Source organism: Coregonus lavaretus (assembly GCF_964263955.1).
Source record: "Coregonus lavaretus genome assembly, chromosome: 37".
In the NCBI taxonomy this organism is placed as follows: Eukaryota; Metazoa; Chordata; class Actinopteri; order Salmoniformes; family Salmonidae; genus Coregonus; species Coregonus lavaretus.
The window spans coordinates 31730907-31747242 of NC_140024.1; the positions used below are offsets into that span (position 1 = coordinate 31730907).

Consider the following 16336-nt stretch of genomic DNA (forward strand, 5'->3'; position numbering starts at 1 on the left):
CTGGTAAGCCAGCTGATCCTTCCTGGTTCTCTCTAGCACCCCCAGCCATCTGCAGGATATTCCATCAATTCTCTTGACCTATTCCCTGTGGGTGAAGTCAACCAATACTCCAGTGAAGTGCACGTTCAAGTGAGTACGAGAGAGTTATTTTCAAAATAGTTCAAGTCCCGGGGCCTGCAATGAATTCCTAATGGCATATTTACATAATACTGCCTCTCGGATATTTCATCCTGCAATGTGTTTCAGGGCTTAATTAAGGCTCCTGGTATTTCAAACAGGCCCTATTACCAGCCCAACTATTCCCAGGCTGTCTTCCTCCACCTCTAGAGAGTGTGTGTGTGTGTGTACTGTACGTGCGTTTGTGTGATAGATCCAGTACTCTGCCCACGTTTGAATACTTAGAAAATACATCCTCCTTCCATGAAGCATCACTGACCGGTCACCATCTGGATGGGTTAGGTTGGATCTGACACATAAATCAGTTGGTGTCAGAAGTGGGATCCTTGTTTTGTCCAATTGGTTATTACTTCAAGGAAGGTAAGGAAGGGTGCATCTTGAAAGTATTGGAATAGCCTCATCCTCTAAGGGCTCTCGCCTCTATATTGGAGTGTGTGATGCCAAGTCAAGACGGGATGCTTCACCTTTGACCCCACAGGTACTGTTGGTGGTTTGGTCTCCAGAGATGGGCTGTACCAACTGGCTTTGGGTGGGGGAGGTGTGGCGCTTGTAGATAATGTGGACTTGTGGTGCCGTCGACTCATCACTAGACCGCTCCAATGGCCGGATAAAGAACTCCTCCTGGGACAGCTTGAACAGCCCTGTCTACAGAGAGGGAGGTAGGTCAGTATTGCTTTTGTTATGAGAAAAATATGGTTTATTAATATTAAAAAAAAAGTCATAAAACAAGGACATTCTATGGGGTGAAAGAGAGGTCAAAATGTATTATGAGAAATATAGTGGTCCTATTGTACAGGGAGAAAGGGGGTCAGAATTGCTTTATTAATATATATTTTTTAATTGTCCTAAGCAAGAGGGGAAAAACACAGTAAAAACATTATCCTGGGAGAACAAGGGATCACAACTGCTTTGATATTGAAGAATACAGCTAGCACTTTATACTGGGAGAACAAGGGATCACAACTGCTTTGATATGGGAAGAATACAGTTAGCATATTTTACTGGGAGAACAAGGGATCACAAATGCTTTGATATGGGAAGAATACAGTTAGCACATTATACTGGGAGAACAAGGGATCACAACTGCTTTGATATGGAAGAATACAGCTAGCACTTTATACTGGGAGAACAAGGGATCACAACTGCTTTGATATGGGAAGAATATAGTTAGCACATTTTACTGGGAGAACAAGGGATCACAACTGCTTTGATATTGAAGAATACAGTTAGCACATTTTACTGGGAGAACAAGGGATCACAAATGCTTTGATATGGGAAGAATACAGCTAGCACATTCTACTGGGTGGGAGATGGGTCAAAATTGCTTCAGAGAGAAATAAATGCATTCAGCCTCATGAAAATGTGCCATTAGGTTACAGTATTACATAAACGCGAGTTATCTTGTGATTTATCATGCGATTATTTTCCCTTCACTCTGGGAGCAAAACAAGAACATATGGGAGAAAACCCACCAACTGAAATGGAGTCATAACTGTAGTGGCTAAATCAGAATGCTCTGCAACAATCGTTTAGATTTATGACCGTCTTCAACCCAGCATTCTGGCCTCTGGGGTTCTGGCTCAGCCGTAGCTGTGGAACTTAGAGCGAGATGTGGGGTTGTGCCAAATGAAATGCCGTGGGCCAGGAGCTGGTCGATCGCTCATCAATTTATCCAATTGCTATCATTTTAAAATAAACAACATTTCCAGTCCAGTATGTTCCCCTCCTCCGGGTTCGAAGAGGAGTTTAAAAGGACAGCTTCACTATACAGTATATACATTGGATTCAACTGAAAATGGACTGTTGAAGAACATGGAAATTTAAGAGGATACTCTGAGAAAGTTTCCCCATTGGCCATATTTAGGAAAGTCCCTTATTGTGGGGCCTACAAGCATTTACAGTCACTTAGAAGTATCACAAATTTGACTGTTTGTATGCAAAAGTTTGAATTTCTAAAACAAATAGAAAAAGGCTGACATGGAAAGATATATTATTAGAAAGGAATAGAGTAATAATGTAACAGTATAATATTGTTGGATAGGACCTGTAGGGAGAAAGGAATTCAGTAATAATGTAAACAGTATGATATTGTTGGATAGGACTTGTAGGGAGAAAGGAATTCAGTAATAATGTAACAGTATGATATTGTTGGATAGGACCTGTAGGGAGAAAGGAATTCAGTAATAATGTAAACAGTATGATATTGTTGGATAGGACCTGTAGGGAGAAAGGAATTCAGTAATAATGTAAACAGTGTGATATTGTTGGATAGGACTTGTAGGGAGAAAGGAATTCAGTAATAATGTAACAGTATGATATTGTTGGATAGGACTTGTAGGGAGAAAGGAATTCAGTAATAATGTAACAGTATGATATTGTTGGATAGGACTTGTAGGGAGAAAGGAATTCAGTAATAATGTAACAGTATGATATTGTTGGATAGGACTTGTAGGGAGAAAGGAATTCAGTAATAATGTAACAGTATGATATTGTTGGATAGGACTTGTAGGGAGAAAGGAATTCAGTAATAATGTAAACAGTATGATATTGTTGGATAGGACTTGTAGGGAGAAAGGAATTCAGTAATAATGTAACAGTATGATATTGTTGGATAGGACCTGTAGGGAGAAAGGAATTCAGTAATAATGTAAACAGTATGATATTGTTGGATAGGACCTGTAGGGAGAAAGGAATTCAGTAATAATGTAAACAGTATGATATTGTTGGATAGGACTTGTAGGGAGAAAGGAATTCAGTAATAATGTAACAGTATGATATTGTTGGATAGGACTTGTAGGGAGAAAGGAATTCAGTAATAATGTAACAGTATGATATTGTTGGATAGGACTTGTAGGGAGAAAGGAATTCAGTAATAATGTAACAGTATGATATTGTTGGATAGGACTTGTAGGGAGAAAGGAATTCAGTAATAATGTAACAGTATGATATTGTTGGATAGGACTTGTAGGGAGAAAGGAATTCAGTAATAATGTAACAGTATGATATTGTTGGATAGGACTTGTATGGAGAAAGGAATTCAGTAATAATGTAAACAGTATGATATTGTTGGATAGGACCTGTAGGGAGAAAGGAATTCAGTAATAATGTAAACAGTATGATATTGTTGGATAGGACCTGTAGGGAGAAAGGAATTCAGTAATAATGTAACAGTATGATACACAGGAGGTTGGTGGGACCTTAATTGGGGAGGACGGGCTCGTGGTAATGACTGGAGCGGAATCAGTTGAACGGTATCAAATATATCAAACGCATGGTTACCACGGGCTCGTGGTAATGACTGGAGCGGAATCAGTTGAACGGTATCAAATATATCAAACGCATGGTTTCCAGGTGTTTGATGCCATTCCATTTGCGTCTGCCATTATTATGGTATGGTATGATATTGTTGGATAGGGCTCGTGGTTTCCTACTGCAGTTTCATCAGAAATGTCCTAAAGCGTGTAATGTGACTTTGGCATTGTGAAACATTTATTACAGCAAGACCAGCTGGAAACTTACTTTGCAGAGATTTTGAATCCAATCAATGCAACCATGAATCCCCAAACTTTTTTGCAAAATCATTTTCTACTGTTTTACAAAGATAACAACAGATGGCTACAGCACCAAACTATAGAGGGGGGGGGGGGGGGGGGTGGGGGGGGGGGGGGTGGGGGGGGGGGGGGGGGGGGGGGGGGGGTGGGGGGGGTGGCGGGGCGAGACGGACCGACTATATGTCAAGAATGCATGAGATTTTGACATTGCTCTCTTGGGTGCTACGGTCATGTTGCCAACCAGTTGCTAACCAGCAGATGTGGACAGCGGTCACAGAGGAGAGATGAGATGTGGACAGCGGTAACAGAGGAGAGGTGGGATGTGGACAGCGGTAACAGAGGAGAGATGGGATGTGGACAGCGGTAACAGAGGAGAGATGGGATGTGACAGCGGTAACAGAGGAGAGATGGGATGTGACAGCGAACACAGAGGAGCGATGGGATGTGACAGTGAACACAGAGGAGAGGTGGGATGTGACAGAGAACACAGAGGAGAGATGGGATGTGGACAGTGGTAACAGAGGAGAGATGGGATAATTAAGACAATGAGATGTAAATGGATCATGCATAAGCACTTATTAACACGTGCTCCATCGCTTGACCTGTTCATGGCTGCATGATGATGTTTTGCACACACACACCTGCGTCATCGATGACATCCAGCCTGCTTTTAGATGAAAAGCGCTCTAACACTTGTGATGTGATATATCAAACGCATCCTCTCAAGCACAGCTCACAGGTTATTTCAGCAACCAGCCAGTGATTTTTTCCATGGATGGTGCAATCTAATAATATAACTATACTAACAGGGCAGGAATGAGGCCAACAGCACGTAGTGCCTTCAGAGAAAACTGTTTTTCTTTTAAAAATACATAAACATCATCTGTTCAGACGTGCGTTTAAAGATTGAAACAAGGTAAGGTCAGACTAGGCTCAAGCCAGTGTTACATACTACATTCTGCAGTAGTACTTACTGCTTATTGCAAAGCATATTTTTGTCAGAGCTTGAGGAATAAAACACACAAGAAAACCTCCAATGAACCCTCATTTTACATTTCACCTAAATGTAATACATCTTTGATTTTGTATAATGATAATATAATAATGTATGCCATTTAACACTTTTATCCAGCCTCATGCACAGAACCAAAGCAGAAAAGGAACGGCCTAGGTCATTTGCATTGATCATTTTTGTTTTGTTTTTGGTCAATTGTGTTTCTACTTCGACTTGTTACCCTGGGGACAGATAAGTTCCAGAAGTAAAAAGTTTGATGTTTTGCATTACCCTTCAGGCAGTGAAAGGAAAAACAGATATCTCAGTAAGTTAGCAGTGATGGTCTCTCTCACTCACCAGGCCATCACAGGTACTTATAGCCGCCCTCCCCTTCATAGTTGCCTGGTCCCACACCTCCCCGATAAAGTGGCACAGCGAGGGGCCATGGCTGTGTATTTTGGCCCCCTCCAGGCCACCGTACCTCCGCTCGGTCAGGAAGCCAGGAGCCAGCAGATGTGGGTTGAGGGTGAGGTTGAAGTGCAGATTGCGGCCACCGTGCTGCAACTGGTAGAACACCCGTGCAAGACTTCCTGGTTCCCCCTGGGTTTCCCGCCTCTGTACCCGGCTGACGCGGTGGGACACAAAGTTGGACAGGAAGTGACCTTTGGCGTCCACTTGGTAGGGGTGAACGACTTGGTATTGCGGAAGCCCCTGTAGAAAGCTCTCTGGTTGGGAGAGGAAATAAAAACATGCTGTCTACTAATTGACTGCAAGGTTGTAAACAAACTGGGCAAGCTGTAAACAGTTCCATCTGCACAAGGCACACATACACTATCCATCATTTTAACAGGGGTTGGATATGGCTACAGTATGTATTTTTTACTTGGGGATGAGCATGTGACCCAGTATGTATCCACCAATGGCAGGCAATAGTCATGTGGAGTCGTGGATGAGGTTTCACAATGGGCGTTAATTAACTAGGGCTTCAGGTTACTATAGAGGTTGAATGGAGTGACGATCAGTCTGCTGTACTCTCCTATGCTACACCCGGATCCTGGCAGGGGGGCATCGTCACGGTGATCCGAGCGGCGTGCTGGCCCGCTGTGCCACCTTCAAGGAGCAGATGAGGCTTAAGGCCCTCAATTAAACACACACACGCACCGTTCAAGGAATGGTATGAATTTTAATACCAGCATGCACCACACAGCACTTTAATAGTATGCTAGTGGCATGCTAGTAGTAGTATGCTAGTAATATGCTAGTAGTAGTATGCTAGTAATATGCTAGTAGTGGTATGCATATTGAAACAGAGTCAAAACCCTTTGCATACTAACAGGAACTGACAGCCCATATGAAATGAGGTGAGAAATGAGACAGATGGGTTCATCACGAAGACATTAACGTTAGCCTAATATGTCAGAGACCATTAAACCACTTGCACACGATCTGTCATATCGGATCACACGTCACTGTCCCCAACTAGTGCTCCAGTCCAGGGTCATGTCAGCCTTGATGTAGGACAGTTTAAATAGTGCATGAGAAGAGGGACAGTTCACCCTGGCTCCGGTTCCTCTCCCATGATTTATAACGGGCTTATTAAAGAGGGTCCCACTTTACCATAAGTGTCGCTGGTCATACCTATGTATTCACATGGTAGTAGTTACATAGGCAGTTACAGTGTAGGTACACATTGTTACATAGTACTTAGGCTAAACGTTTGAGGCAATCACATTTTCCAGGATTTTGTAGATAAACTCACTATTAACTATTAAGATAAATGAATGGTGGAAGAGTGGCTTCATCAAAGCATTGGTTTTCCATGTCTGACTGAATCTTCATGGTAATATTATATCTCTCTATACTACCATCTTCAGGAATATCCACTTTTTATCATAACTTTATAATCTCTTTAATTGAAAAGCGATGACCGTGACAAATGTATTCCTCACAAAGGAGAATAGAAACATGATCGGCAATAATCCTTCCTAGAAAACAAAACACAGACGTAATAGAAAAATCCATAAGCCATCTTTATTTCTGCCTAACATTCAAAAGTAATTCAGAACTAGTTTCACTTTAAAAAGTCAGACCAGTCTCACAGGAGGATCCAGGTAGCTGATTTGAATGGACGAGACGCGGTGGAGGTATATAGGAGGTGAAGGGTAGTGTTTGGGTTCTTTGATTGGGGTGTTCAGAGTCGCTCTCACAGGGAATGTGTTATGCCAACCCTGAGACCGTTGAATCCTTTGATAGAGGACGGTGCCCACCAGTACTGTCAGGTGCCATCCCAAATGCCACTGCTGCAGTACCAAGCTATCTCCCCTGTGCCAGTCCATCGCCTCGCAAACCGATTACACTTAGCCTTGGTTCTCCAGAGCAACCCACTAAGGTTGATTTGTATGGACAGTAGAGTGTCAAACAGCCCAAGGGTGTGTCTAGACTGCTCATGGAAGGCCTTTCCCTTGTTCACTAAGGCTGCTACACAACACAGGAAGACCAAGGGGAGAGAGATGGGAGAGAGAGAGAGATGAAGGAGAGAGAGAGATGGAGAGAGATGGGGGAGAGAGAGAGATGAAGGAGAGAGGGAGAGAGAGAGAGATGAAGGAGAGAGAGAGAGATGAAGGAGAGAGAGAGAGATGAAGGAGAGAGATGGGAGAGAGAGAGAGATGGGAGAGAGAGAGAGATGAAGGAGAGAGAGAGAGAGAGAGAGAGAGAGAGAGAGAGAGACATGCAACTGGCATACTTGTTCAAAAGTAAGTTCTAAAGTAAACGCAGCATAGGTATCTTGCACATTAAAGCTTTTGGAAATGTTTAATTTGTATTAATTGTTCACACCAAGACACCAGCTCAGAGGCCAACTTTAGGTTGACTACTGTATCTGGTATCTTTAAGATACCACAGCTTGAGTTATTGGACTAATGGAAGCAAATTATTTAAAGAACTGAACACAATTAATCCTCATGCCATTCACTCATGTTGTTTGCCTAACAGTTTACATTGACTAGTGGAATGTGACTATCACTGTGAGGTACAGATACAGTAGGTAAACATGAGCGTGCTTATGACATCATCAGGCATGACCCAAGTAAAAGTTTGGGGTAGCAAACTACAGCTAGGCTACTAGAATTTTAAGCATGGCCTGAAACGCTAGAGGCGGTTCAATGACCGATCTCTCTGGGGGGAAACCCCCCTCTGAAATACTGTAGCTGGTCTCATACAAGCTGGAAATAGAGGTATAGCCTGGGAACATCACGTCTGTTTTGAGTCATATTCTCATGGGATTTCGGCAAAAGGGTGAAAACATAACATAAGTGTCAATATTTCCCAAGTGAACTGCTTGCATATATCAGTCACATCACTAGGCTGTTTGTGTAAAGGCTGCGTAGATCAGTCACATCGCTAGGATGCGTTTGTGTAACTAAATAGATCAGTCACATCGCTAGACTATGTTTGTGTGAGTAAAGGCTCCGTAGGGCAGATCAGTTGCCTGAGTACAATGGGCTGCAGAGGTCCCCTTGTTACTGTAACTGGCATTTTAAAATGCCAGCATAGCTGAACTATTCCACAAAACGATTTAAAATAAAATTATGTCAGAGGAATGATTCATTGACTTTAAGCGGCTGGCTTACCTGTCTCTTGTTCAAATCCAAATGTTTTACTGTTGTGAAACATCGCCAAGACCCCCGCTGCAACCAAAAAGTGAATGGGAGAGAAAGTTTGCTCGAGAACGTGCAGTCCGCAGTGCAAGTAAATCATCTTGTTGGAAGGTAAAGAAAGAAAACATGTAATTATGCTTTATTCTCACTGTGCCGACTGTCATTTCAAACGCTCTCCATTTTGGAGTGAAACACTTATACCCTGCTAGAACCATGCACTTTAAGCATAGAAAGCGTGACGCCGGCGATATAAACTTCATAAGTTTTTTACGAAGTTGTACCGTTCCTCGGGGATTTTCACATGCGTCTTTTGCATTTCAAGAATTGTAAGCTCTAAGTGTTGTTTGCTGACAAGACGTTGTCCCTTCTTTCTTCCATCAAGCCCCCTTCGACAGCCCTGACAGTTAGGAACGGTCCTTAACAAGCCAAACTTTGCTTAAGAACCGCCCTCTCCGATAAAGTTTAGTGGGTGGACTTGAGAGAATAGAATGAATGTCTTTCAGTAGTAGCCCAGGGGATGGTAGGTGATGGGGAGAATATTACATTCAATTACTTGGGTTGCCTGTTAAAATAAAAATACGTATGGTGTGCAAATGTCAATAAAGTGGGATAGTTGAGGAAAGTCGAATTGACACATTGAACTGGATGTCAAATAGGCTAACCCACACCCGATAAAGGCTAATATTACGATTGTACACAATATTAAAGCATATTGCTTGTATATTATAGGCCTACAGCGACACTTTAGCCTACTGTATAATCTTGTTCGCATGGATTCATCATATGTGTGACATATAGCCGTCTAGGTTACTGCACTGAGCACCAGTGCATAACGGGACCTGTGTGCATTATGCACTGTGAGAAGGCCAAAACTCCAAGGAAATCATAAACACAACTAATCAAGTGCAATTGCATTATGTTTCCTTTGAAAATTATGCTTTCATCTTGGAGCTCAGAATAGTGTATCTCCTATGGCAGGGGTGTCAAACTATTTCCACGGAGGGCCTAGTGTCTGCTGGATTTGACATAGACAACCAGGTGAGGGGAGTTCCTTACCAATCAGTGACCTTAATTAATCAATCAAGTACACAGAAAGAGCAAAAACCCGCCGACACACGGTCCTCCATGGAACTAGATTGACACGTGCCCTATGGCATCCTTCACTGGTCAACCACTGGTTCTCTCCAAAGTGTCCCCATCATGTTGCCCCCTCTAGCGGAAGAGGATGGTCAGTTTGGCACATATGTCTATAATAAACATGCAAATGTCAAAGAATGAATACATAAATAAAAAACAATTAAAATGTAATGTCTGCCGTGGTAAAGCTTTGGTAAGATAAGGAAACCGATATTTGAGTAGGCTAGACAAGGGAGGCACAACTATTTCATGGTTTTGCAACATCATTTTGGTCCTTTTCAAACCATAAAGTATTGGCAACTGGTCAAATAGATACCCTCCCATTATTCATTATATTTTGCTAAAATGTCAGGGACATTTTTTCTATATAGAAACATTAAAAAGTATATAAAACAAGGGAAGAAGAAATGTACATGTACACTTCGTGACCAAAAGTATGTGGACAACTGCTCATCGAACATCTCATTCCAAAATCATGGGCATTAATATGGAGTTGGTCCCCCATTTGTTGCTATAACAGCCTCAACTCTTCTGGGAAGGTTTTCCACTAGATGTTGGAACATTGCTGCGGAGACTTGCTTCCATCCAGCCACAAGCATTAGTGAGGTCGGGCACTGATGTTGGGCAATTAGGCCTGGCTAGCAGTTAGTGTTCCAATTCATCCCAAAGGTGTTCAATGGGGTTAAGGTCAGGGCTCTGTGCAGGCCAGTCAAGTTCTTCCACACCAATCGACAAACATTTCTGTATGGAACTCGCTTTGTGCACAGGGGCATTGTCATGCTGAAACAGGAAAGGGCCTTCCCCAAACTGTTGCCACAATGTTAGAAGAACAGAATCGTCTAGAATGTCATTGTATTCTGTAGCGTTAAGATTTCCCTTCACTGGAACTAAGAGGCCTAGCCCGAACCATGAAAAACAGACCCAGACCATTATTCCTCTTCCACCAAACTTTACAGTTGGCACTATGCATTGGGGCAGGTAGCATTCGCCTCCCTTCCAGAGGCAATTTGGAACTCTGTAGTGAGTGTTGCAACCAAGGACAGACGACTTTTACGCGCTCCAGCACTCGGCGGTGCTGTTCTGTGAGCTTGTGTGACCTACCACTTCCTGGCTGAGCCATTGTTGCTCCTAGACATTTCCAAATTTGAAGAACTGACTAATTGGAAAGCTGGCATCCTATCACGGTGCCACATTGAAATTCACTGAGCTCTTCAGTAAGGCCATTCTACTGCCATTGTTTGTCTATGGAGATTGCATGGCGGTGGGCTCGATTTTATACACCTGTCAGCAAAGGGTGTGGCTGAAATAGCCGGATCAGGGGGTGTTTGAAGGGGTGTCCACATACTTTTGTACATATAGTGTAGCTTATTTTCTTTTGGTATCTGAAAATTCATATTTTGTCGAGACCTATCAGTAGTTTATTCACAGAAAGGTCCATCACGTCTCAATCGACCAATCCACGCGTTGCAGGGGCAGGCGCTGTGAACGAGCACAGCGGCGCACCTGTATAAGACTACTGTCAAGATGCAAAGTTTCACATTGATTGCCGTGTTATCAAGGACTGTAGACACGATAACTTTTATCATACAAGCTTCAATTACATAACATGAACAGCTAAAATAAGCACTCAGTTGCATGGAGCGCGAGGACTCTTCTTTGATATGCCATCGGGAAGCGACCTGGTGCAAGTAGAAGCACCGGTTGTTGCATTCTTATCAGTGAGGATGGGCGAGCTACTCAACCACAGCGGTAGCGGGGCATTGAACATGACTTTGATGGATGATGACAAATTCGGCAGTCTGGAGGATATTGACGTGACCGCGGACGGCACCCCGATTCTAAGGATAATCATCTCCGTTGTGTACTCCATTGTTTGCGCGGTGGGGTTAATTGGGAACTTGTTAGTCTTTTTCCTAATGAGATTAAAACAGGGCCGGAAGAAATCGAGTATTAACTTTTTCATCATCAACTTGGCAATGACGGACTTCCAGTTTGTGTTGACTCTGCCGTTCTGGGCAGTGGACACCGCACTGGACTTCAGCTGGCCGTTTGGAGACGCCATGTGTAAAATCATCCTTTCCGTAACAGTTATGAACATGTACGCGAGCGTGTTCTTTCTGACTGCTATGAGTGTGACCCGTTACTGGTCTGTGGCCTCGGCTCTGAAGAACCGGTCGAGGCAGAGGTCGTGTTCCGTGAAATGGGTGTGCGCGGTGCTGTGGGTCTCCGCAACCATTGCCACAGCACCCACTACCATTTTCTCCTCTGTGACAGTAGTGGCTGGAGAGAAGCTCTGCCTCATCAGGTTCCCCGAGGGACATGACTGGCTCGCGCTCTATCATCTCCAAAAAATCATCATAGCCTTCGTCATACCCATGCTGATAGTGTCCGTCTGCTATCTGATGCTCTTACGGTTCATCCGTCTGAGGAGCATGAACAACAACCACCCCAAACGGAGGTCGAGGGTGACCAAATCTGTCACCATCGTCGTCCTCTCCTTCTTTCTTTGCTGGATGCCAAATCACGCCATCACATTCTGGGGCGTATTGGTGAAATTTAACGCTGTCAATTGGGATAAATCCTACTATTTGGTCCACACCTATGTATTCCCGGTGACTGTGTGCCTCGCGCATGCCAATAGCTGTTTGAACCCAGTTCTGTATTGTCTCATGCGACGAGAATTCAGAAAGATGCTGAAGGATTTGTTTTGGAGAATTTCCTCACCAGCAATCTCCAAAGCCTGTACAATACGTACGTTTACGGGGACGTGCAACACACGTGTAACACACGACGACAACCAAGGGGTTATTCCCTTGAATGTTCTAGACACCACACAATGTCGACTATCCGTTATTGACAGACTGGTTCTACCCGGAATGGCACCTGAAGATTCACAGTGTATCCACCAGACATAATGCACTTACTCTATGAAACGACTTGCTTTCACCAATTACGCATGCATTTGGGAACGATAAATGACAGAGTTCTTGAGTTCCCAATGTTGTCATTACGCACGGGGCACCAGTTTCACAGAGTAGCCCAACGTTGTGAAAAGCTTTATTTACAGAAATTTGGTGCGTCCCTTGGCACGCACTGGAACGGGACGGACATGTACTTAGTAAACTTTATTCGCAATGATTACCTGTTGATTTTAAGATAAGAGAGTCCTGTGGATAGTATACCCTTTATTGGAATGTTGAGATGTTTCTTCTGTCGTCCATTCAAGCTCACACATCGCCATTCAGTGTACACATTTTTAGTACAGCAACATCGAAATAAATGTGATCCTATTAATATGTTATCAGTGCTTCTGTTGTGGTATCTGAATGTGTGGCTGAATGTAAAGGGTCATTGCCATGTATGTGAAATAAAGCGCAAATAAATTAAGCATTTTGGTCGATTGATATATTCAGGCAATGTGTTGTGTGGGTCAATTTGCAACTTTCGAAAACGCTAGATACCAATTACTAAAACTCATTAGATGACGAGAAATGGTCGATTGAAGATTAACGTTATAGCATCATGATATTCAATGCGTTATTGGAGATTACTTAATGCGTAAAGACTCACACACTGTGATGTAACTGCGACACGATATAATGGATTGCAATTAGACAGTACATTATAAATAAGATAATCATATTGGTATGCGTATTTTCTTCGTTCATGAGAAGAAGGTTGACCACTTCGGAAACCGGCCTAAAGTTAATCTACTTAATTTTACCGACGAGATTACGCTTTCAGAAGTTGTAATGACACTCAAATCTATTTATATTAAGAAAGCGGCCGGCCTCGGACCAATTTAACCCTTATTTTCCCCAAATTGGTGCAGAGATCATTGCTGCCTCTCTCACGCATATATTTAATCTTTCATTGGCGAGTAATACGATTCCAAAAGTCTGGCAAGCAGCCTACGTCAACATTTTACATCTTGGTCGATTGATTTATTCAGGCAATGTGTTGTGTGGGTCAGTTGGGTCAAAGTTGGATAACTATAGTCCCATATCTAAACTGTCTGCACTGGCAAAATCTTTGGAAAACCTGGTTGAACTCACAATTGAAAGACTTTCTGTATAATAACTAATTTGATCTCAATTCCAGTCGGATTTTAGAGCCAAGCATAGTACAATTACTGCTGTAACTAAGGTTGTAGGTGATATTCTAGATGCTCAGGACAAGAAACATCACTGTGTTTCACTTTTTATTGACTTATTGAAGGCCTTTGTTGACCCTGCAGTTGTATAGACAAAGAAAAAGTTGGTTTAAGTGTTGAAACATTGGATTGGTTCCAAAACTACCTTTCTGACAGAATGCAGTGTAGCACAGAGGGTATGAAATCTGAGTTTCCAAGGCTTATCAAAGGAGTTCCCCAGGGCTCAATTTTAGGTCTGATCCTTTTTACAATGTATATACATGATATAGGGAAGACTGTATGCTGATGACACAATTATTTATTCTAGCACATCTTGAAGGCTTTTCAGGATTTACAGTTGGCTTTTGATGCTGTTCAAAAACAACTTTTCCAATTGAAACTTGTGCTTAATGCAAGGAAAACTACACTTATGGTTTTCTCTTCTCTGAAAGTAGACAAATGGAGTCACTTGCAGATTTCAACTGTAAAAAGCAAGCAAATTGAAAATGTCACCTATAAGTATGTTGGCATTTGGTTAGATGAAAAGCTGAATTTTAAACAGCACATTGATAACTTCACCAAGAAACTGAAGTTGAAATTGGGTTTTTATTTTTGGAACAAATCTTGCTTTTCAATGGGCGGCAGGTAGCTTAGTGGTTAAGAGCGTTGTGCCAGTAACCGAAAGGTCGCTGGTTCTAATCCCCGAGCCGACTAGGTGAAAAATCTGTCGAACCCTAATTGCTCCTGTAAGTCGCTCTGGATAAGAGCGTCTGCTAAATGACCAATTATTATTATTATTATTATTATTATTATTATTATTATTAATTATTATTATTTATTATTATTATTTATTATTTATTATTTATTATTATTATTATTTATTATTATTATTTTTATTATTATTATTAATTATTAATTATTATTATTATTATTATTATTATTATTATTATTATTATTATTATTATGTCAGTCAGAAAGGATCTTGTTCAAAGCACTTTGTTAGCAGTGCTGGATTATGGTGATATTATCTGTATGCAGGGCTTAGCAAGTACCTTAAAAACTCTGGACACAGTGTGTCATGGTGCTTTTAAGATTTATCACCAACGCTAGATAGATCACTCTCCCATCACTGTGATTTGTATGCCATGGTGCAATGGACCTCTCTCTCCACCAGGAAGCTAAAGCACTGGTACACTTGTGTGTTCAAAGAAAGCATTGATAGGTCAACCACCTTTGTATCTCTGTTCCTTACTGACCAGATCAGTCACTCAATACAGTCTTCGTTCACAGTCGCTGCAGTCCTTGTCTGTTCCTAAGGCTAGAACTGAGATGGGGAAACCATAGTTATCCCATAATGCCCCTTCATCCAGTAACATGCTTCAAAATATATTAAAAGTTAGGGGAGTTAGAGTCTTTCCCGGTGTTTAAGACTGATCGAATAATGTTTTTGATAGCTGCAGTTTATCATTTTTGTTTACTTGTATTTTTTTTGTAATGTTTTATGTACACGCTGCTATTTCCGTTTTTTCTTCATGTCAGGTCGCCCTGGAAAAATGGGTCTTACCTGGTTAAATAAAAATAAAACAATTACATTTGGTAGGTGTGTCCAGCGTTTCCCAAACTTGGGCCTCGGAACACCAAGGGGTGCACATTTAGGTTTTTTCCCTAGCACTACAAAGCTGATTCAAATAATCAACTAATCATCAAGCTATGATGATTTTAATCAGCTGTGTATTGCTAGGGCAAAAACCAAAACATGGGGTCCCCCAAGACCGAGTTTGGGAAACGTACAGGTAACTGCCAAAATAAAGGAAAAACCAATAAGTGTTTTAATAGGGCATTGGGCAACCACGTGCCGCCAGAACAGCTTCAATGTGCCTTGGCAAAGATTCTACCAGAGTCTGGAACTCTATTGGAGGGATGCAACACCATTCTTCCACAATAAATTCCATATTGGTGTTTTGTTGATGGTGGTGGAAAACGCTGTCTCATGTTCCGCTCCAGAATCTCCCATAAGTGTTCAATTGGGTTGAAATCTGGTGACACACACACACTCTAAACCTGCTATGCTCCTTTGAGACCCCAGTTTCAAAGTCACTGAAATCTCTTCTAGTCATGGTAGCCAAAATAATGGACAACTGGGCAATTTTATACATGACCCTAAGCATGATGGGATGTTTTAATTGCTTAACTCAGGAACCACACCTGTGTGAAAGCACCCACTGTGTATATATTTAGGTACCCCTCATTTAATCCAGGGTTTCCTTTATTTTGGCAGTTACCTGTATATTCTCCACATATTCCTCCTGCCCCCCTGCACTCCTTAATAATGGCTTAGCTATATTGGATGACTAAATTAAATGCCATTACGTTCTTGTAAAAAATAATATATGCTTACTGACAATATATTAGGCAGAGAATTCCTTTGACGTGGAATTTATGCCATAAATGAATGGTCTGTGTGCAAAGAATTCACCTCCAATTGCAGGCTACAGCTGCACACTATTGACACAATATGCAGTGTGTGTGCAAAGAACTTGGTCCTTCCTACATAACTAGTATTTTTTTTAAACATACATTCCTACTAATGACGGTGAATTATTTGGTTACTATGACATGTAAATATTGACTTAAATTGTTATTGTAAAGAATATTGTGGGAGGAATAAACAACTTGCACAACTTTTTAG

At 41.9% G+C, this 16336-nt stretch overlaps 2 protein-coding genes across 2 annotated transcripts in view; one reads left to right on the plus strand and one right to left on the minus strand.

The window, feature by feature from the left end:
- Positions 1-8478, minus strand: part of LOC311111422 (A disintegrin and metalloproteinase with thrombospondin motifs 7-like) — a gene marked incomplete at its 5' end in the record, with an annotated part of 143718 nt that extends 135240 nt beyond the window's left edge. The window contains 3 exons of the mRNA XM_084154137.1: positions 642-822; positions 5080-5447; positions 8352-8478. Of these exons, the coding sequence (XP_084010263.1) occupies positions 642-822; positions 5080-5447; positions 8352-8478 (676 nt within the window). The remainder of the gene's footprint in view (positions 1-641; positions 823-5079; positions 5448-8351) is intronic.
- Positions 8479-11239: 2761 nt separating this feature from the next.
- On the plus strand, positions 11240-12430 carry LOC311111157 (relaxin-3 receptor 1-like; the record flags this gene model as incomplete). Its single annotated transcript, XM_084153846.1, has 1 exon — positions 11240-12430. The coding sequence occupies one exon, from the start codon at positions 11240-11242 to the stop codon at positions 12428-12430; it is 1191 nt and encodes a 396-aa protein (XP_084009972.1).
- Between the last annotated feature and the right edge of the window lie 3906 nt (positions 12431-16336).